This window comes from Serinus canaria, chromosome 13, assembly GCF_022539315.1.
Source record: "Serinus canaria isolate serCan28SL12 chromosome 13, serCan2020, whole genome shotgun sequence".
Lineage (NCBI taxonomy): Eukaryota > Metazoa > Chordata > Aves > Passeriformes > Fringillidae > Serinus > Serinus canaria.
In genome coordinates, this window is record NC_066327.1 from 8,220,268 (window position 1) to 8,242,118 (window position 21,851).

At 42.5% G+C, this 21,851-nt stretch overlaps 1 protein-coding gene across 1 annotated transcript in view; it reads right to left on the reverse strand.

Annotated features, from left to right (window-relative positions):
• The window catches only part of FSTL4 (follistatin like 4), a 203,170-nt gene that overhangs the window by 132,844 nt on the left and 48,475 nt on the right, over positions 1-21,851 (reverse strand). The window contains exon 4 of the mRNA XM_050979863.1: positions 3,110-3,358. Coding sequence (XP_050835820.1) covers positions 3,110-3,358 — 249 coding nt within the window. The remainder of the gene's footprint in view (positions 1-3,109; positions 3,359-21,851) is intronic.

The following is a 21,851-nucleotide window of genomic DNA, read 5'->3' on the forward strand; positions in this document are numbered from 1 at the left end:
GAGAATGTGAAGGGCTATGAGTGGGATTGACATTTCTCCTGAGATCTCTGGGTTTAGGGCTTCTGCTTCACAGTATTTCCCTTGTGACTTCAAACTCCCAAGTGAAATTTCCCACCTATTTGCTTTATCAACTGCGGAAAAGGGACTGCATTTATAGTTTTGTGCAAGGGGAACTGAGCTGCATCAGAGGCCGAAGGACAAAGCCTGGGGAGATCACTCCTGCTGAGATCTCTCATTGCTACATTCACATTTCCATGAATTTTTTAATGTTTTGGACTCTCAAGATTTCAAGGAGCCATTTTATTCCAGGCTGGACCAAAGAGAAACCAGTAATTATTCCAGGGACAAATTCTCTTCTCCTTTCCTAATACTATTGCTGGTACAGAATGCAAATCTTCCACTGACACAGGAGTATCTGCTACCCACTAGTATTTACAAAGCACTTCACATCTGATAAATATGCTAAAAGATCAAAAAATCCTTTCCCAAAATACACAAAAGAAAACAAATGTCTGCTGTTTGCTTTATTGTCAGTTTACTGTGGACAGGCCTAGCTCTGCCAATGTAGAATTTGTATTTGATCTCTGTCTTATTTTAAGTCCATGCAGTTTGTCACTGATAACTGGGCAAACTGGCAGAGCACACACAAACATCCACTCTGCATCATCCCTCAGCTCTACACAGGAATTTAAATCTTAATTGAACGAGTCAACGGGGACAAAAAACATGAAGCAGCCCACTTATCAGTCTGACTGTAGCCAAATAATTAAATTATCTACCTGATTGAAAGCAAACAGAAAACACGTGCAAGGTGTCCCTGACCACACCAATGGGGTTGGAACAGGAGGCTCATTAAGGTCCCTTCCAACCCAAACCATTTTGAGATTCTGTAATTTTGCACCCTAAAGGTTTTTCTCCAGTCAAAGTCCTACATTTGATGTTGCACTTGAAATAGTGCTTAAAAACCTGTACCTTAATTGCTGACTGAAAATTTTGATTTAAGAGAAACCACTATCATTCTTGATTTAGAAACAGGAGACCAAAGTACCAATAAACAGAGCAATACACAGAAGGTTGCTCAGGAACTGCATGGTAGAAAAAAGGGCTGAAGCCAAGTATTTCTATGGAGTCCCATTCTGTGGGATTATTCCCCACTTAAGGTAAACTTCTTCCTGTATATTATCTCCGCAGACAGAGGTGTGAAGTACATTTTTATTTATTCACGTGGGAAGAGAAGTGAGCTTGTTTCTTTCTTGCCTTCCCTAAAGCTGTTATTCTGCTGAAAAGCAGATTTAAGCAGTGCTCCCTGGCAAGAGTTCGAGGGTTACTTTAAACTGGGACACAAAACTCCTACTTTCTGACATCATTTCATGGTGTGTTCAGGGAAGTATTCAAGCGTGACATTCTATCATTAGGCATAATACAGCCACTGCAGGGGCTGATTACTGCAATAAGAACTCATTTTCTTTAACACTGTATGTGATAAGGAACAAATAAAAACCCAGGCCAGACACACTGTCATAAAAAGGTGGGTGATGTCAAGAATGAAAAAACCAAGGAATGTTCTTGGTAGTCAGGGAAAGAAAATCCCCCTGAACTGACTGGGGGGCTGCTAAGCATCTCTGAAATTAAGACTTTCCCTTTCTTTGCAAGGTTTCTCATGCTGCACAGGCCCACCTGCATCTTACTCAGGGATGGAGACTGTTTCCCCCCTGATCTGATTTGATACCCAGAGGCAGAAGCACAGCAGTTGGAGCAAGGCACAAGTGTCCTTTTTAGATGCTCCTTTTTAATGTGACAAGCAAAAAAATCCCTCTTTGCCTTGATATGTGCTTGAAATATGCCTCTGGGTGACCCCTTCCATGGTTAACTTCCAAAAGGTCCATTGATCCTAATTACTTGCTTTGGTAAATTCAGAGGCTGCCTGTGACAAACTAACCCAGGGTGTTCACCAAATCAATGCTATGACCAGCTGTGCTGTCCTCTCCACAGCCAGATCTTAAAAACAAAGGAGACTTGGCAAAGCAGTGCCTACGTACCACTGGAAAAAATTTAGTCACAAAAAGACACAATGTCTTCTCCAAGACACAAGAATGGCACTGCTTTTCAATCTCCAAAGGGTATCACAAGGACATATTAATAAGCCTTTTCAAACGGGCTCCTGTTTCTTAAATAGGCTCTTCTAGCATCATGTTAGCAAAGAAGAACTCAGGATGGATAGCTCTGTATACAGCCAATCTCCTTGGGAGCTTAACTGAGCTGAAGATAAAGGAGCTATTTTCATATTTGATCATGTAAATGTCACTGGATATATTTGCAACAACCCACTCAAATCTTCCTGTAGGTATACAGAGTCATATTTGACAATGATCTTTCAAGATATACTCGAGTGAGGCTCTTTATGAGACCTCTCATTAGAAGTAAAATAATTTACAGCTTCTTCCATTCCCTGGCATTTTATCACATGCTCCTACTCCTGCAGTCTCTCTTGATGACAGGATGGTACATGGCATACAAAATATTAATGAGAAAGATTTGGGACTGGCTTTGGTGCAAAGATGACAATGAAATTCGCTACTGAACCAGTAAAGAGCTCCAGATGTATAAATCCCACTGGTAACCAGAACTGTCCTTAAAAGTTATTTAAAGTCTGTCCCCATTCGTTATTTCATTTCAGCAGCTCCTTTCCTTTGCCTGTGTCATTTGCCTAACTAGGTTTTAGTTTCTCAGTGTTGCAGCAAACTTTTGTTTATACCATCTACTTTTTCTTAACATCTTCGTCTTGTTCAAAGCCTTTCCAAATGAATTGGATTGTAAAAAGTTATTACAGCAGCAGCTGAAAGTACTGAGCAGCACAACCACAGAGCACACAATGCATACAGTGATGTTAATTATTTACCAGTTCCCAGTATGATTACATTTTGCATGACGATGGCACTCAGGGGCTTAATAGCTGCATAAAACATTGCGCATGTTCTCTGCTGTCCTGGAATAAATCAGCCCTGAAAAATTTAGCTCTTAGAAATAAAACACACCATTCAGCCATTTACCAGGATAACGACAAGTAATGAAAGCTCTACAGAAGTATTTATTTTCAACAACGCCCTACCTTTGAAGAAGCAGTCCTTGCTGTGGATAATGTAGATTTTCTTCCTCTGCAGACACGAGGCTCGATGCAGCTGACAGTGATTTTCGTAGAACCTGCCATCAGACCCGCAGACGGGCATGTAGCTGGCCTTGCAGTCCTCCACACACCTGCACTCGGGCTGCTGGGTGTCCCTGTTGAGCACACACCTGCTGCCCTGGCCGCAGAACCTCCTCTGGCAGGGCGCCCGCAGCCCCTCCTGCCCCTGCAGCGCTGGGGACAGCAGAAAACGCCACCATGAGCCACAGTCACCTCAACAGGCCACACAGCTGCTGCAGCAGCACAGCCCTGACAGGAGCAACAAAGGTTCTGGAGGTAAAAAGGGCTCCCCTTTGAAGAGCAGCAGCTTGAAGAGCGCTCAGATCTGCACTCCCAGACCTCCAGCTCTCCCTTATCACAGCACTGAGCGTGTGCTCAAAGTGCTTCATCGGAGAGTGATGGACACACAACCCTTTGTTCTGTTAGCTCTCCACAAAGCTAGAGCCTAGAATAAAACCCACTGAGAGCATTTCAGTGCTCACACTTTGACCACGAGTTACATTCAGAAAGCAGTTCTGAAACCCTACACAGCTCCAGCCACAAAACTCAAAGTGCCCCAAGTGCCAGCACTCAGCTCCTGCGCACATTCAGAGCCCAGCTCTCACCCTGGAGCCAGAAGATCCCGTCCAGAGGCAGAATATCCTCCAGGCTAAAACTCACACAGGTTTCAAGGAAAGCTCAGACAAACAACTGTTGAGAGCTTTTGAAAAAATAACCCCCAAGAAAGACTGCTACTGAAAGGAATGTTACTGAGTATCACTGAGGGGAATGAAGGTCCCTTTTACTAGTCATGGCAAAAGGGACCATCAGTATCTACTCCTACGCTATGAGTAATGACAGACAGTGACAAATAACTTTCTGCTACTTTTAAGAATTCACTGGATATGATATTCTGAATATTACTCTGGTCTTTGATATTATTAAAAGGGCTGCCCTTGTGCTATAACATTTTCTGCTTATGAAGTTTCCTCACTTAAAGGCCTACAGAGAACATTACTAAAATTCACACAGGACAGGGCACTTCCAAACAAGCCACTACTCAGAGCAATAATTAGCATTACACTCAATGAAGAGTGTGTCAGGAAATCATATCATTCTATGCTAACTGGAGCTCACCAAATTGAGCATTACAAAGGGCAATTGCAAAAGGCACAATTATACCAGGATCAAGCCTTTCCTTGTGCAAAAAACCCCTGGCAGCCTTGCACAGCCTTCCAACAGTCAGACTCTGTCTGCCCTAGAGCCAGGGACTCAGTCTGGACCAGCAGGATGGTTTGGAAGCAAATCCCTTTTCTCTACATTTATCACATGCAGGTTTGGCTCTTGGAAAGGTTTTGGTGTGTTCCAGCTCTCAGAGGATGTTCAAGTGCAAGCTCTACTCCAGGTGTGCTGCAGCACCCAGTGGAACACACCCTACAGCACCTGGGATACCACAACATCTTCTAAGGTACACCCAGGGCTTTTCCCTTCAAAGATTTTTCCAGCAGCCAAACAGTTCAGCATAGGAGCACAGACCAGATCTCATCCAGCTCCTTATCAGATGCAAAAAAGATGTGAGAAGCACCAGTACCAGCTACTTCTTCAATCTCATTTTATCATGTTCAATTCCCTGCTAACATCAACACAGCCCCTGCCTGCCCAGCATTTCATGCCAATGCAAAATGTCCCAGTGTTGAAGCTCCATTTCATCCACTTGTGGTCAAGGGGTTAAAAGCATTTGCACAGAGACAAGCAAAAGTTTCTAACAAAACCCCATTTTTCCTGGCCCCCATTAAGCCTTTGTTTTTATCACAGTAAATCTGAAAGGGAAAAAAGTCTGTTATTGGAGGATTACCTATTTGACTCAATAACTCATTAAAATTCCTCCAACTTGGCAAGCTAAGAAATATTGACTTTTCCTGACTTGTAATAAACTAGAAGGTCAAAGCATCTCTGAGCAGTGCAAAAGTATAGCTCATGGAAGGAGTATCTGACTATTCTATTCTTACTTCAGTAATTGTTCCAGAATTTTTGCAAATTCTCCTCAGAAATGCAAATTTTGTGACCTCAGGGGGACCTCACTGTAAAGGTCATATTATCTATCAGTGCCTGCTGTAAATCAGAGCAGCCCAAAGGATGAGAACTTGAGGAAGCTCTGGCCCAGCCCCTTCTTCCTCCTCTCAGTGGATGGGCCTGCATCAGTACTTGCCTTTTTCCATCACAATGCTCCTCAAAAGACATGTTTGGAGACTGTTGTTGATATTAAAGTTATTTAAAAATCACAATTCAGCAGCTAGTATAAATGTAATTCAGGTACAACTACAGCAAAGACCTTCAGGGGCTGCCTTGATCACTAAAAATTGATCTCTCAGAGCTTGCACCAGTCAAGGACTGTGTTATGCATCTCACTGAAGGTTATTGCTGCCTCCTCATTCAAGGTGTTGCTCTGATTTAATGCACCAGGTCACATCTGAGCAGGTGACAGCTGCACCCTGCCCTGAGAGCAGCAAAAAGGCTCCTAAGAGCCTCAAGTAATTCTGGCATTTGGATTTTTTAATATAAAATTTGCATAACTGAAAATAAACATTTTTATTAGAATGGAATTTTAAAGTTTTTTAATGATACATCAAAGATTTTTTAAAGAAACAGCTTATAAAAATAAATAAAATACTTATTCTGTTCTTCATCTATCCCAGTTACCATGGAAAAACCCCAGAAACCCTGGCTATATTTATGCCTTATTCATTTTATTCAGAGTTTAATTTACTCTGTGTTCCCAGATGGACAACTCCTGGTTAAACAGCTTAGTTTGGAAAGGGGATAAGAAAAATACCCCACAAAGAGCCAGAAAGGAAATATTCAAGTATTCTGGAATCCTGATGTGCTTCTCCTTGTCCAAGTCCACTCTGAAATCTGTGTGCCTGCAGGCAGAGTGCTAGCATCAGTTATCTTTGCCAGAACCTCGCAATGTTGACAGCAGCTCTTTAATTCAATTATTATTTGCATAATCCTTTGAAGAACTAAAGCTCCCCACAAGCTCCCTCAGCTGTGCCAATGGACCCCCTGCCCAGCAAGGACAGCAACAGGGTGTGAAAGAGAACAGAGCAAACAGAGAGGAAAGGAAGTGTTTGACTGTGCAAGCACTGCTGTCTTTATCCAAGTAACTGATTTATCTGGAGCAGCACCATGGACCATGGGAAGGGACTTTCCTTATTGCATCAAGGTGGATCCCACAGGCAGGACACTGGTGTGCAGCTCACAGGTATGAAACATGCCTTCCACCACTTTTCTGGGAACTATTGAAAGTGACTGAACTCCTCACTCTTACAAGGATTATTAAAAACAGAAATGGGAAAGATAATCAAGTGAAACTACCAACTAACTGCACAAAGTATTTATGAGCCCCACTGTACTGCATGAAAAAGGCAGAATTTATTCCATCTATTAGTTGCAAAGAAAGTAATTTACATAGGTAAAAAGTCTATCATCTTGCAAAACAAGACACTCTTCAACACTATTAATGATGCTCACCATGGCCAGAGTCTGAGGTGTTACACTGCACTAAGGACAGAAGGATGGACAGAGGAAGCCCAGTCTCATACACCCATGAACACACTTGACTTCTCAAATTAGATCCTGGTCGCCCCTGAGAAATTTGGAATTCCAATGGAAAACTGACAAGAGCTTGGTACAGGCAGAAAATAACTGAGCTCAGGAACTTCATAAGCTCAGACTAAAGCAAGACTTTAATGAGGAAATGAAGATGCTCCTGCCACATTGGAGAATGCACATCCTCTAACTGTGCTTTAATTCTTAAAGAGAGGGACTTCATCTACCTTTTTGCACACCACTAAATGTGTTACAGATCAGACTAAGGCACACATGTTTTTTCTTCTTCTCTCCCAAATACAATCCTATTGCTTACTTCCTCAAAACTCCCAAAGGAAGGTTGGGTTCAGGACAAAAACTGGTTTCACTTAGGACCAACCAGACAAACCCATTGCAGAAAGCAAACCCAAAAACCAAACAGCTCCATCCTATCACTGCTCATAGAAAGTGGCTATACACAGCAGAAATGTAAATTATTACATTTATATGTTAAAAGGAAGTTTGTCCTTGTTGTCTTAGCTAGCACAAGTTCTAGCACCCTTATAGTGCAAGGATTTCATATCACCAGGGCTTCATACCTTCTCAGTATTTCTCACAGGCAGTGCCTCTAAGCACTGACTGTTCCTGGTCCTTACAGCAGCCATCGGATTCCAGACCTCACCAAGCCACTCTTTTATTATACCACTTGTTCTTATTGCCTACAGGTGTGGCCTGTTAAGATCAGGCCTGCTTCTACTCTTTAGTAATTGGTCCAGCTGCAACTCATTGGGGGATAAGATTACCTTCTATACCACCTTCATTTACCCATCCTGTATCTCCCTACATGCCCTCAAGTAACACTGAGCTCCAGCAGGCAGCTGGGTATCCAGGTTTATTGCTGAAGGAAGTTCAGACATTTCATCGGAGCTAGGGCTAAAACTAGAAACTTTTATTATATGTGACTGAAACTGGAAGCTTCTATACCAAGTCCTTCCAAGGCAATGATGCACCTTGCAAATGCTGTAATAAAATAAAAATAAAATCCAACCCTCCATGACAGTGCTGCAGACAGATGTATAGTTCAAGTGTGCATTTACATCCATCCATTCACAAACAGATTACACACAAGCACACACTTCCCATGCACTTCCCTTGCCACAACTCATTTTTGCTGGTGAAAAAGTCAGACACTGCAGCACAGCTTCCTAAACCTTCCTTACCAGCACATCTTAAGTAGATTCTTGAGTAACTCATGCTTGGAAGCAACCAAAGTTGAGCTACATATGGAGCCTGGGGTATGATCAGCAAGCAAATTGTGTGCTGCACTTGTCCTTACTGCCACAATACAATAAGAAAGGAAACAAAGCAGGAGTTTCATAATAGTCTCTCTTATGAGAGCTCTCTCAGAGTTCCTGGGTTTTTCATTGTGTGCCTGACATGAGAATGGAGAGGCAGAGAACCCATGGTAAATCACCTGGGCAAGGCAACAGCAATTTCATTGCCTCTGTTACCAGCCTAATGTTGCTATCATTTATTTATTTTTATAAAGCAAAAATGGTGACTTGTCCTGGAGAATAACACAGAGAATAAGATGTGTTTCAAGCATATGATCTGCTATAGGTACAAACCATTTTCTTTCAAGATCTATGAGATGACTCTGTGGGTGTGTGCACATCTTGGAGCAGGTTGGAAAGGGACACATCAGCCTTGGAAGAGGAGGACAGAAAATCAATAATTTTCACCAGTTTAGATGGTCTACATGAAACAAAAGGCAGGACAATATGGACAGCCACCTCAGGACAAAAGATAGCAAGACTTCCCAGATAGTCATGTTATTTCAGGAGAATTCACAGACTTTAAAAAACAAAACTGACCCAAAGGGAAAGGAAAATAGACTCTGGAAAGAAGGGTTGTGACAGATAGTTGCACCAAGGACACCAGAATGAAGGGAACTGCTGAATCTGCATTTGCAGTTTAATACCAAATAAAAACAAATTGTAATTCTCAACAGAAGCTCAATAACAGCGAGCACTTACCCTGCAAACTACACCAAGGAAGCACTCAATACTATAGAAAAATGTTCTGTATCAATTTTTACATCTGAAAATGGGAATTAATGCTGCTTTCTGTATCTGTCAGAACCATTGGAGGTCATACCATGAAAAGGCATTTGAAAATCAGAAGTAACTATGCTATTCTTAGTGTGATTAGCCTAATTTTGTCCCATTTCAAATCCATCTAACCACTGTGAGATCAAAAGCTTAATCAAACATTATTTTTGGATAGTATTGTGGTCTGTGAGGGTGCTAACAGGAAAAAAGAGACAAAAGACACATTGAGATGAAAAGACCCAAACTATGTAAAGCATATACAGAGATTACTGAGGAAGAAACACCAACACAGGTATGAGACCACATATGTTTAGACCCTGGCCATGAAACTTCACTATGCACAATTTTCCTGATTGTTCTCTTCTCAAAAGTGCTGATGAAAAGGCAATTAATAAAATTGCTCTTTATTAAATGTTTATCTAAATTTATCTTTGATAGGCACTGCATGCTGAAGGCAATTTGATTACAATTCTAGTATTGACTCCTGTGCAGCAAGTATAGACACAAAGGTAAAATTGTGCTGTTCCCATTGGCATCACACCTCTCCTTGCATTTGTGAGCTGCTTAGCAGGTCCCCACAACCAGCTGGACAAGAGGCAGCACAGTGCTAGCAGAAGATTATTGCATTTCCTGCATTTATCAGAAGGATTAAGTGTTTGGGGCCAGGCTGGACATCGTTTGGAGCAAGCTGGTCTAGTGGAAGTTATACCTGGCCACAGCAGAGGAGCTGGAAAAAGATGTTCTTTCAAGTCTCTTCCAACCCAGTCCATTTATTGGTTCTGTGATTAAATTCAATGTTTCCTTGGCCACCCATATTTTCAGTGCTGTGAGAAACCCAGGGAAGCATAGTAGCAACATGCATATGCACATGTGCACACACATGTATTTTACTTGATTGTGGTTTTCATTGTCTCAGTATTCCACAGCCAAAAAAAAAAATTTCAGTCTCAAACCTGAAGGGAATAGATCACATTAATACTTTGGTTCCTTTGGCAAAACTCCATATCAGAAGAATAGGTTCTTCTGAAGGAAGGCAATGCAATTCCTGTGGGTCACTGCTCAAAATCAGTCTTGCTGCCTTTAATCTTGCTCATGAATCTTGTGTCTGTCCTGTTTCTTCACTCCTACTCTCAGTACAAGCCTGGCTCCCCTTCCTTGTTTTCAGTGGGCTTTTATCTTTTGTGTCATGTATCTTTCTGCTATTCCTTCAATGAAATTCTTGTGGCAGGGACTAGGGGGAGGTTACAATCCAATAATAAAATAACTGCAGATGACTTGCCTGTTTTCCTGACTTGCCGTGCTCCAATTACATTACCAGTGGAGCTCCTGGAGGGAAGCTGAACAGCCTGGATCTTTCCCAGCTGTTAACCCTTGAATCTGTCCATGGATGTTGCCTTTGGCTTGCTCCCTGCCCCCCTCTCTCCCCCTGGACACACAACCCAAGGCTTTTCCCCCACAAGGTGCTCACGCCTCCCCGGGCTCCTCCACCACCACCACGAACCCAGAGACCTTTGCACAGCTGCCCCCAAAGCTCCTTGGAACCAGGCAGAAATCTCTCACTTCCACCTATTTTCCAACATCTAATCCTAAAATTTTCACAATTTTACCCTCATTTGGAACATTTCTACTTGGTGGAGGGTGACATCAATAAACCCAGTGTACTGGGACATGCTGCAGTGGCAGAGAACTTGCTTGGCCATCACTTACAAAACCCATGTAAAAACTTCTGGCAATATTACCAATTTTTCAAGACCAAAAGACACCCTGTTCCCTTCTGAGGAGCATTCTTCAGTCTCATAGAAATCTCTTATTTTTCTATTTTTTGACTCATTACTTTGTAATAAGACCATTTATCAGAAAATAAATCAATTTGTTTACTGCATGCCTATTTTCCCCTTACATATGCACAAATGCAATGTTATTTCAGCTTGGATAGAAAGACTTTTCCAGTTTCCTATTTATTTTCTCATTCAGACATCAGTTTATAAAGCTCATTGAGGCCAAAGAAGAGAAGCAGAAAGATATTTCATCATTGTAGTAATAAAAAAACCCCAACATTATTCTGATTATTTATTTTTAATTGGAAGAGGAATAGATAAGCTTTTATAATTAATACCCATTCAGTTTCCTTATTACATTGCTTTTGAATTCAGCTCTATGTAAATTAAAAAATCATCTGACGTGCACCCAACTGTTTAAATGCTACTGCAGGAGGTTTCATCGTGACAGGTTAGAATCCTCCATTAGTGTCACCATAGTGTCAGCACTTCCAGAAGCATTTAATTTTCTTTTCTTTAAGAGGTGCATGTCACACACTTCAACCCTACAAATGAAGTCATGTTCTTGATGAACATCTTAAAGGCTTTGCTTAAAGGCAACCCAAAGGTGTTTAAGAGGTAGAAACAACAGACTGGAAAGCCATGGAGGCTGGCAGAGGGTACAAGCTAAATATACAGTAATTAAACCACAGGATCACAGAATGGTTTGGGTTGGAACAGACCTTAAAGCTCATCTCATTCTAACCTCCTGCCATGGGCAGGGACACCTTCCACTAGGTGAGACTGCTCCAAGCCCCTTCCAGCCTGGCCTTGAACACTGCCAGGGATGGGGCAGCCACAGCTGCTCTGGGCACCCTGTGCCAGGCTCAGCACACTCACTGGGAAGAATATCTTTTTTCCTAATATCTAATCTAAATCTGCCCTCCTTGCTTGATCCCCTGGAGATAAGGAAGATCATGCATGCTAGGAAGGGGGAAAAAAATCTTTAGGATGATAATATCAAAGAACAATTCAGGCAAATCTAATGAGAAAATGAATCTATAGAGTCTTTTCCTGTTCCTTCCTTCTGCCCCTTGGTCCCAGGCAGATTAATTTACAAGGGTAAAAGCTTCCAGATGGAATCTATCAATAGTTTCATCTATGTACAACTTGCAATGCTTCTGTCATTTACTACTACACATAGAGGAAGGCAGAGAGCTCTGTGTGAAAATTAGGGACTGGATTCGTTTTGTAAGCCTGTTTCTGAGAACTGATGCTTTTCTATAAAAGTTAACATTCGCTGGAAATAAAAGGGGAAAAAATATTAAAGCTATTAAGTTGTAATGGGATTTGTGTTAGTGCAGCTGTTTTGTGTTTGGGTGGTTTTTTTCTCCTGGGTAAAGCTAAACCTGTATTTGACTCAGACATTTTTCTTGATTGAGGAGCAGCCCTAGCAACAGGATTAGTGCCCTTCCTGCATCACACCTAAATCAGCATAAACCTCCAGCTTGAAACTGTTGAGGTTTATGCTGATTTAGGTGTGATGCAGGAAGCACAGTGTCTTTTCACATTTTTTTCCCCCAGACATTTCATTTATGTTTTCCCAACTAGATGCCTTAGAGCCTCATAGATTATGAGTGCAGGAGTGTTACCACACAGCACAAGTGTGAAGCAGGAGTCAAACAGGTCCATTATGGGGAGAATTACAATGCCACAAATACTGAAGAAAGGTGTGTTATATCTGCACTGGGATACAGAAGAAAGGATATCTTATAAAATAGCTTTCCTAGAATCACGTTCCTAGAATGGTTTGGCTTGAAAGGGATCTTAAAGATCATCTTGTTTCAACCCCCCTGCTGTGGGCAGGGACATCTTCCACCAGACCTGGCTGCTCCAAGCCCTTCCCACCTGGCTTTGAACACTTCCAGGGATGTGCAAGGCAGACATGTGAGGCACATTGCTGGCAGCATGAGCAGGACTGCATGCACCCTTGGGACTGCCTTTAAAAATTAGTAAGAGCAGGATGTGTCTTTAAAATGTTCTCTACATACATTATGTAGTGCTCATCTGTTAAGGTCCAGAAAAACTCAGGAACAAATCACATTTAAATGATAGCAAATCCAAACAAACCAAACATCTTCCAGTGGGACAGTCCTGAACAAATGTACATATTGCACTGGGACTGCAGATAACCCTGAGATCACCCCAGCTGTGCTCAGCAGCTCAGAGGTTGGGCTCAGGTCATTGCTCAAGCCAAGCCATGGAGCACAAGCTGCACTCAGCTGTGTGCATGGCCAGGCAGAATGATTTGCTTTTAATTGCAATGTTACCAACAAATATAAAAAAACTACAAGCATCCCCCCAAATTCCTGACTCCAGATGTGCCCCAGCAGCTGCCCTTGCTCTAGCACCAGAGACTGCAGCACCCCAAGCTGTAATTGAGTGCTGGTCAGTGGGAGTGAGCAGGAAATGCTGCAGGAGCTTGAAACCAGACTGAAACATCTCCACAGCCCAACACCAATCAATAGCAATTTGCACTCCCCTTTCCCATTCTCTGTTATCCTTAATGAACTCCTTTCCAAGACTAAGAAATAAGGAGAAACACTATTTTAAAAAGCAACTGCATGCAGGTCTTCTGCACCTAGAGCTAATTTTGTAATTCTCCACTTGTTTAACTTTCTATTTATTGTCTAAGCCAGGACACCTGTATTTTGTGGACACACCATTGTGTTTATCTCCATCTGAAGCCAATGTTAACACATGGAAACCTTCATCTCATGGTGAACAAAGCCCTTGAGTCTGTCAGCAAGTGTCTGCCAGACCTAACAGTCATTGTTAATACCCAGAATTTTGAGGCTCTGTCCCCAGAGCAAACCTATTTCTCAGTCCCTCCCTGAGGATTTTACTTTTGCATCAATTATGGAAATTACTCTGACTGTGATTAAAGATTTATCTCCTCTGAATAATGACATTTCAAGATCTCTTCCTACTCTTGAGGTAAATAACCCCAGTACTTTTCCCTGTGCTCTTCTACAAAGGAGGACAGCAGAATTAATGCCATTTCTCCTGCATTACAAACCTTTTACTCTCTCTGTATTTGTTCTATGCTGAAGGAAGCATTTTAAAGTGCATTTACCTGATGGAAGAGTTATTGGCTACTGAAACTACTGAAAGGATAACACAGTAAGATGAAAAAAAAAATACTAAAAAGCTATTTTCAAAGTGAAAAGCCTTTAAACTTCATATCATGTTAAAGCTGGCTCTGAAGGTACCAGTGCAGAAATGGAGCATTAGCACCAAAATGCTAAGATTAGCTGCTTTTCGTTTTTAGTGTGAGGAGTCGAATGTATCACTGGTTTCTCAGGTTGAGACTCATAATCTAAAAATAAAAATTCTGAAGAGATAAAAAATAGACAAAAATCCATAACTAATTAAGGGTTTCTGCAATGGTGATATTTTTGTTTCAGATGGTTTTAATTTAATCTAAATTTTCTTTATTTTTATGGCCAGGCATCTGGTTTGGGAAATTGCCCAGGAGAGCAGAGCCCCTTCCCTTCACCCCCACAAGGAGCTTTTTCCCCTCCATGGCATCAGTGCTGGTCCAAAGCCATGCAAAGAGTCCATCCAGGATTTATCCTGCTGCCAAACAAAGCCAGCAGCCTGAATTCAGGGTGTGGGAGCCCTCTCAGTCACCCACACCAGGAAAGCGTGGGGAGAGCTAGATCTGAAAGGGTGGCTATAAAATAAGAGTTCATGTATTCACTCCCTTCCCTTTGAAAGTGCTCTGTACACGGAATAGAAACAAGCAACAACTGATAAAATCAACTGAACACTGTTTCCCTTTGAATACAAAGGCACCAAATGAAAACAAGAGGGTCACATTTAATAGCAGAAGAGAAAAAGCTTGAGATAAAAAGCTGGAATAAGCAGCAATCATCAGTCATCAACATCAGAGTATACTGGGCAAAGGCAGCATTATGGGGCTTTTTATTTTTTTAAGAAAGGGAACAGAACAAAAGGCATTTTGGTGCAGGGCATGTGGTGGGGCTGATCCACACGGGTATGGTGAGAGGAGGACAAGGAGAGCTCAGACACAGGGAGCTCAAAGCAGTGTGCACATCTGCACACAGCTGAGATGAACACCATGAAGGCCCCAGAAAACCAGTGGCACCAGTTTAAAGCAGAGACATGAGATGCCCAGCATGAGCCAAGAACAGGTAGGCACTGTGTTTTGGATAGGAGACTGGAATTGGGCTTTTACAGGATCATTCCCTGATGCCTTAGAAAAATGGAAGTAAAACTCGCTGTAAAAAGGGGGTACAATTCAAGAAACTCCCTGGTCTGTCACCCCAGCCTCTGTCACTGCCACTTGTCCCTTTGGATCAGCACACAGAGCTCTTAGGCAGCTTGGAGGGAGCAAGGCAATGATGAAACAGATCAAAGGAAAGAGGCAGCATTTCCACCAATCTTTTTGGATGCCTGACTGGAAAGCAAAAAAAAACCCAAAGCAGTGAGAGTCACTATATTTGACTCTGCAGGAGTAAAGGCAATAAATAAATAAATACAAACAGTGAATAGGAACATGCTGTGCCAAGGACACAACTCTTTTCCATAAGCACATGGAGCTCAAGGGGTGAATTATCAGCAGAGAGGCAGCAGGTACTGCCCTTTGACAAGGCACCCAGGTCCCCCCACTTTGCAGACCCCATCCAGGACCCACCAATGCCTCCCCAGCAGCCTGGTGTGCTGGAATATTCTGGAGCTCAGCACAGCAATGCAGGAGCCTAAAGCTTGCAGAGGAATACACCAGCAGCACGACAGGGATGACTGCAAAGGCCTGGGGGAAAAAAGTTCACTTCCAAAAACGTTTGCTTTAGAGACAGAAATTGTGTTTGATACCCTCCAGCCTGGCTCTTCCCATCACACCATGACTTGGAAAGGCCTGACAGCCCCTGCCAGTGGCTGGGCAGTGTGTCCCTGTGTGTGGCTCCATCAGATCCACTGCAGCACAAAACTGCATCAGCCCATTCACAACAGAACCTCACATCCAGCAGCCAAAACCCAGCTGGCATTTTGTGCTCACAGTAAATAGGATTACTGGCAGCAATGAAAAGTGAAGTCCTCTGCTGAACAACACACTGGGGATGGCAGCTGCTTTCCAGTCTTAAACTGCAAATACCACCTTGCCAAAGCTTTCTGTACTAATGGGGCCTATTTTCTCTCTAGGAAAGGAAAAGGCAGGAGAGAACTCAATTTTTATGCTTCCGAGTCTCCTATTGATGTGCATGTGTTCAACTGCTCCTGTTCCCATTAACACCCAGCATGGGAGATTCAAACAACTTCAGAGCTGCTACAGCTGGCCTTGTCCATGAGATAGAGCTCATGTTTAAGAAAAAGGAAAAAAAAAAAGGCAGAGAAGGTATTATTTGCACTAAATTTTCTGCATTAAATAATGTAGCACAGCTTTAACTTTAAAATCTGCCTTTTACAATGGAAATATTTGTCTCTACCTAAAGGACAAACCAGAGCTGCCAACTATTCATGTTCATAATCCTCACTGACACCAATGGGAGCTGCACTGGCAGAGCAGGTGCCCACAGGGATCCTGGAGGGTGATTTACTGCCTCCCACAGGACCTGCAGGCACTCAATGGCTGCCTCCAGGTTACTCAGGTGGAACAACATGCAGAGTGCCCATTTTGGAGGAAAAAAGGTCTGAGACTGTCAATAAATAAAAAAACCCCTTGGGTCTCCCAGTGAAATGGAGTGAATGGGCAGCTGGCAAGGAGGGGAAAGGGGAAGAAAAAAAAAAAAAACCAAGAAACAGGCAAATTGCTCTGTGTGTGATGGCAGGAGTGATCCTGAACTGCAATCAAGTTTCCCAAAGTTCACATTTAAAGTCCCATTTGCCTCAACAATGCCCACTTTAGTGGCTAAAACATATAAAACAACTAAAAATTACAGCATCCCCTCCTATGTGAATGTCCCTCTGTTAGAAAGAGAGCTCGAATTCTCAGGAATGGAGTTTGGGGGTGAGGAGAACAACCATTTTTCTTGGATTTTTTTATGTGAAAACCAAATGCATGTCCCTGATCAGAAAAGAAAGGCACAACCTGGGACAGGGGCTCAGTGTCCCCAGGCTGGCACAGGCACCATTGTGGGCTTGAATCCCCTTACAGGAGCAGAGCTACTGGGCTCCAAAAGCTGCCCAAAACTTCCTCCCTCTGGATTTGTTACACACATTTGTTCTGGCAATTCCAACTGATTTGATACTGAAATATTGCTGTGGGATTAGATACCTTTGTGTGAGGTGCAGATGTATTTAACATGATCAGTAGCAAATACATAGTTATTAAACAGAGGGGTGGGAATATGAAAGAATCATATTCAATACTCTGAAAGCAAATATTGCATTTTGAAAGGAAAACCAAGGATCTAATTTCTTCCCTTCTTGGGCATCTCTGCCAGCACAACTATTCCACATGTGCAAACTAAAAAAAAAAAAAAAAAAATGCCTGAAAGTCTTGGAAGGCATAAATTGGGACCCAGAAAAAAAAAAAAAAGCTGCAACACCTTGCTTTGTACCAGAGGGTCCAAGGGGAGTCCACAGCAGGGACATGGTAGAATGCATTAAATCTCAATTAGATCATAGCACACAACAAAGCACGGAACATTCTCATCGTATTTGCTCACCCAAGGATTAAGGGATTTTCTTCAGAGAGGTCTGTGCTGGCAAAGCATCTTAGGGACCACAAGGCTCTTGGCAGGGAAGAACAGGCACCTCTCTCTCCTGTCTAAATGAGCTGCACCCATTAAATGGTCTCATAACAGTATTTTACACATTTGTGTGCCAGTGAGAGACTTGGAAGTGCTTCCACAGCACTTTTGGTAAATATATCTTCCTGGTGACTGCATATACCAAAATGTCAAAAATAAAAGTGTGGAAAGAAAAAAAAGAAAACAGAAGACTAAGGAAAATATGGTAGGAAATAAAACTTCTATGGCATACTTTAGATTTTAAACATTACTGTAATAAGCTAATGTTCTAGCCACTTTTAAAGCAATGATTAAGGCAACATTATGAAGTCATTATTTGTAAATGTGCTCATTATACAATACTTACTATTAATAAGACCTCATAATTATGCCTGTAAACAGTATTGTAGTATTAGAAATGCAGTATTGGCCACCCAAGTGCCCTCAGAAGCCTGATGTACAGCAATGGGCAGCAGAGCTGGGAGCAGTGTCCAGCCCAGATTCCCACTGGCTGATCCTGCTGCATGAGCTCCTACAGCAGCACCTTGTTCTGCAGGAGGATTCATTCAGCCACATTAAAGAATTTTACATCCCATCCCCATCTCCTCTGAGCTAAACTAAGATTTGCTTCCATATGGCTTCACCAGCCCAAAGACTTTTCCAATGAAATCACAGAATCATGGAAACATTTAGGCTGGAAGAGCCTGCAAGGCCATCAAGTCTGGCTGTTCCCTCAGCACTGCCAAGTCCACCACTACCCCACATCTTCCAGTGCCACATCCACAGCCTTTAAATCCCTCCAGGGATGGGGACTCCAGCACTGCCCTGGGAGCCTGTTCCCTGACAGTGCTGTGGGTTTTCCTGTAGCAAAACTTGCCCCCACACCTGACTACACTCATTTCTTCCACCCAGCCATTTCCACAGCTCTGAGCTCTGCTGCCTCCACTCCAAGCACGACTCATGTCCAACATCTTCCAGCTCTGGGCATTTCAAGTGCTATCAGCAAGGACAGGCTTCACCCAATGCAAACAGTTTGCACTTTCCTCCTAAAGATCAGTTAATGAAGTGCAACACTTCAGAGCTGTTTGATTAAAGTGCTAATGCTTGTAAAATCAATATGCCAGGGAGTGAAGCTTTCTTCATATTTAAGCAAGAAAAAAAAAAAGTCTTAAATTTTATTTGAATCCAGATGCAGCAACAGGAGTGCAGACACACTGTTTATAGCTGCCTCATATAATTTACAAACACCTGCTGTTAGTACACCTTAAAATACACATTATTCAATAAATGCTGCAGAAATTATCTTAAAAGCAGCAGTGCCTTGACTTGCTTCTACAAAAGTTTTACAATATCCACGCACAGCACTGACACCTTTTAAAAGGTTTTCCTTGCTGAGGAGCAGTACCAATAGTCAAAACTGCAGCAAGGCCAGCAGCTTGGCAGGTCCCCATCACCTTTGGAGTGTGCTGCTTTAATTTGCTCCAGGCAAACCCATTCCCTCCTCACACAAGAGTATTCAGTCAACTAAATGAATAGCTGAATGCACTCCCTGCTACACATTTGGGCTGGAAAACTTCAAAGCATGGCAATCATAATATTTTCATTACAGACAGGAGCTATTATTCCTCCCCACAATGAAGCCTGGAAGACAGGCTCTAATCCCCACCACTGAGGGCTCTCTTGAAAGGGAACATCACACTGCCTTTCAAAAACCCACCAGGGATGTGGAGTTGACAGCTCTGAAACCTCCCAGCCTCGGCAGGTCAAACCTGGCATCAAAGCACCCACCCTGCCCCAAAATAGCTCCAAGTTTCAGATGTTGGAACTCCCTAAATGCTAAGGGTACAAGCTATATGGTCATAGCCCAAATTATGTTACACATCCCCTGACTGCACACACTGAGATTATGACTGCTCAGTGCACTCAGCACACACACAGTCACAAGGGAACACTAAAAGCAAATTCTGGCCTTGTCTATCATCCATAATTCAAGAGAAATCAGGGTTAAAAAAAGTGCATGAGCAATTGACATAATTTATATGCTGCAAGTGGGAGAGCTGGCAGTCTCTTGCATCATAAAGTTTAAATAATGGTAGTTTAACATCAGATGTACCCACAGCTGTAGTGCCATTAGCTCCATTACGCCATGGAGCGACTGCTTCCTGAGCTGGGTACCCCCACCTTGTCCCACCAACAGCTTGCTGCACACAGGATTTCACCAGGAGTGATCAGTCAAGCACAAACCACTCGGTACTAACAGCAGGAAAAAGGAAAAAACAAACCAACAACTAAACCAACAGACCTTGAAATGTTTAGTGATGCAGTTGGTATTGAAAGGTACCTCCAGAAGGAAAGGAGGAAGGAAAGGAAAGGAGGAAGGAAAGGAAAGGAGGAAGGAAAGGAAAGGAGGAAGGAAAGGAAAGGAGGAAGGAAAGGAAAGGAGGAAGGAAAGGAAAGGAGGAAGGAAAGGAAAGGAGGAAGGAAAGGAAAGGAGGAAGGAAAGGAAAGGAGGAAGGAAAGGAAAGGAGGAAGGAAAGGAAAGGAGGAAGGAAAGGAAAGGAGGAAGGAAAGGAAAGGAGGAAGGAAAGGAAAGGAGGAAGGAAAGGAAAGGAGGAAGGAAGGAAGGAGGAAGGAAAGGAGGAAGGAAAGGAAATGAGTATTCAGCAGTGGCAACAAGTTTTTGAGATGCTATTGTAAATTTTGATCAGGATCATGACATTTACCTTTTCAGGATATGATTTCTTCTTATTGTATACTAACAAAAAATATTCTTCTTTACCAGAGGGATTATCAAATTAATTCAGTGTGTTTGCATGCTGAGGGGTATCAATTGATCATTCAATCCAAATCAGTCACTATTTCTTATGGAAACAAAAGAAACCTGGAACAGTGACTGCTTTGTCCCACCATTCTCAGGTTCACCCAGAGCATATTGTTTTCAGTGGAAAACCTGAACTCACAGAAATTAGGGATCCCATCAGGGTCAGGCATTGGGAATGAGACTGCCAAAAGTCCCACCTGAAAATTAGCTTTTTCAACCAATCCATTCTCTGCCTCACCAGTCTCTCTGCAATTAGACTCTCAAGTGGCATAATATAACTTATGCTATCCACAAATGTTGACTTGAATTGAGGGAATGCATGACCTAGAAGGCCCAAGCCAAGCCTACAGTCTGGTCACAGTTCCTGTTATTCAGAAAAACTCTTTTCAGCAGAGGAATTTTGCAGAGAACTTGAAGAGAACTTGAAGACAGGAATCCCTAAATTAAAAGGAGTTAATGAAAAAAATCATCTGGTTTCACAGCACCCTGAACTAATCAGGATACCATCACCACTCCAAGTACCAGTTTTCTGCAGTTAGTGCTGTAATACCTGATTTTAGGGTTTGTTTTGTTTTGTTTTTGTTTTTTTTTTTTTTTTTTTTTTGGTTTTTTTTTCTCCCTTTCTGTTGTGCTCAGTTGACAAGTCTGGCTAAGCTGAGCCATAAAAAAAAGCATCAGCACAGAGCCTGAATCTTTGGTCCAAAAGTCCTTTTTTACATCCCACATGCAGATTCAGCACATCCATGTCCATGGCACAAAGAGGAAGAGACACATCCCAACTGAATCTTGAAACACAGCCTGGTAAACAGAAAGCAGCAAGAAAAGTTGCTCCCCCCCTCCTCCCCCTCTGATTCAGCTGACAACATCAGCAAAGTGGAGCAGGTATGGAGGCAAGAGGTAACAGCTGCTCCCTTCTGTCTCTCAGAGCAGAATATGGAAGTTGGGCAGAGAGCTGAAGCCTCTTGTAAGAAAAACACAAAAGACTCAATCCCTCATTTTTACCTTCAGCAGCACCAGCACTTCTTAATTTCACTGCTTCCCAGGAGATGGTTCTCCATCCCCAGGTGTGCTGAGCATGCTCCATTTTATCTGGAGGAACAGGAAACCCTGAGTTATGGGGGCTCTTTTACCTTTTTCTTTTTCCTTTTCTAGGTCATGATATTCTTATCTGAGCTTGCAGAGCGCATCATCCAGACAAACTGCTGTCTTTCTCCCCCAGTTGCACCCAGGAGCACACTTGCATGAGGAAAATAAAAGGTGCCCAAGATTTGAAATATGGCAGTGAGCATCCCTGTAATGCAGCCACGGGAACTGCCAGCAAAAAGCACTTCACAGGGGATTTACAGCATGGATTTTTCTGCTACACAAGGTGGGGAGAGAAATCTGCAAAGAAGGCAGATCATAATTTAAGTTTATTTATGATTTATTCCAGTAGCTGGAGAAGAATTTAAAGAGGCATTTCCAGTGCTTCTTTGAACACCTGAACCACCACACACCCATGAAGCTCAGTAAAAGCCCTGGACTATGCTACACCTGACTGACAAAACACAAAGTATGCAACCCTGCTGCCCCCTTACACTGACAGGGTGTTAAAATGCATGGCACACATGGAACTAGCAAAAAATTTCAAGGAAATTAGAAAGATAAATGACTTGA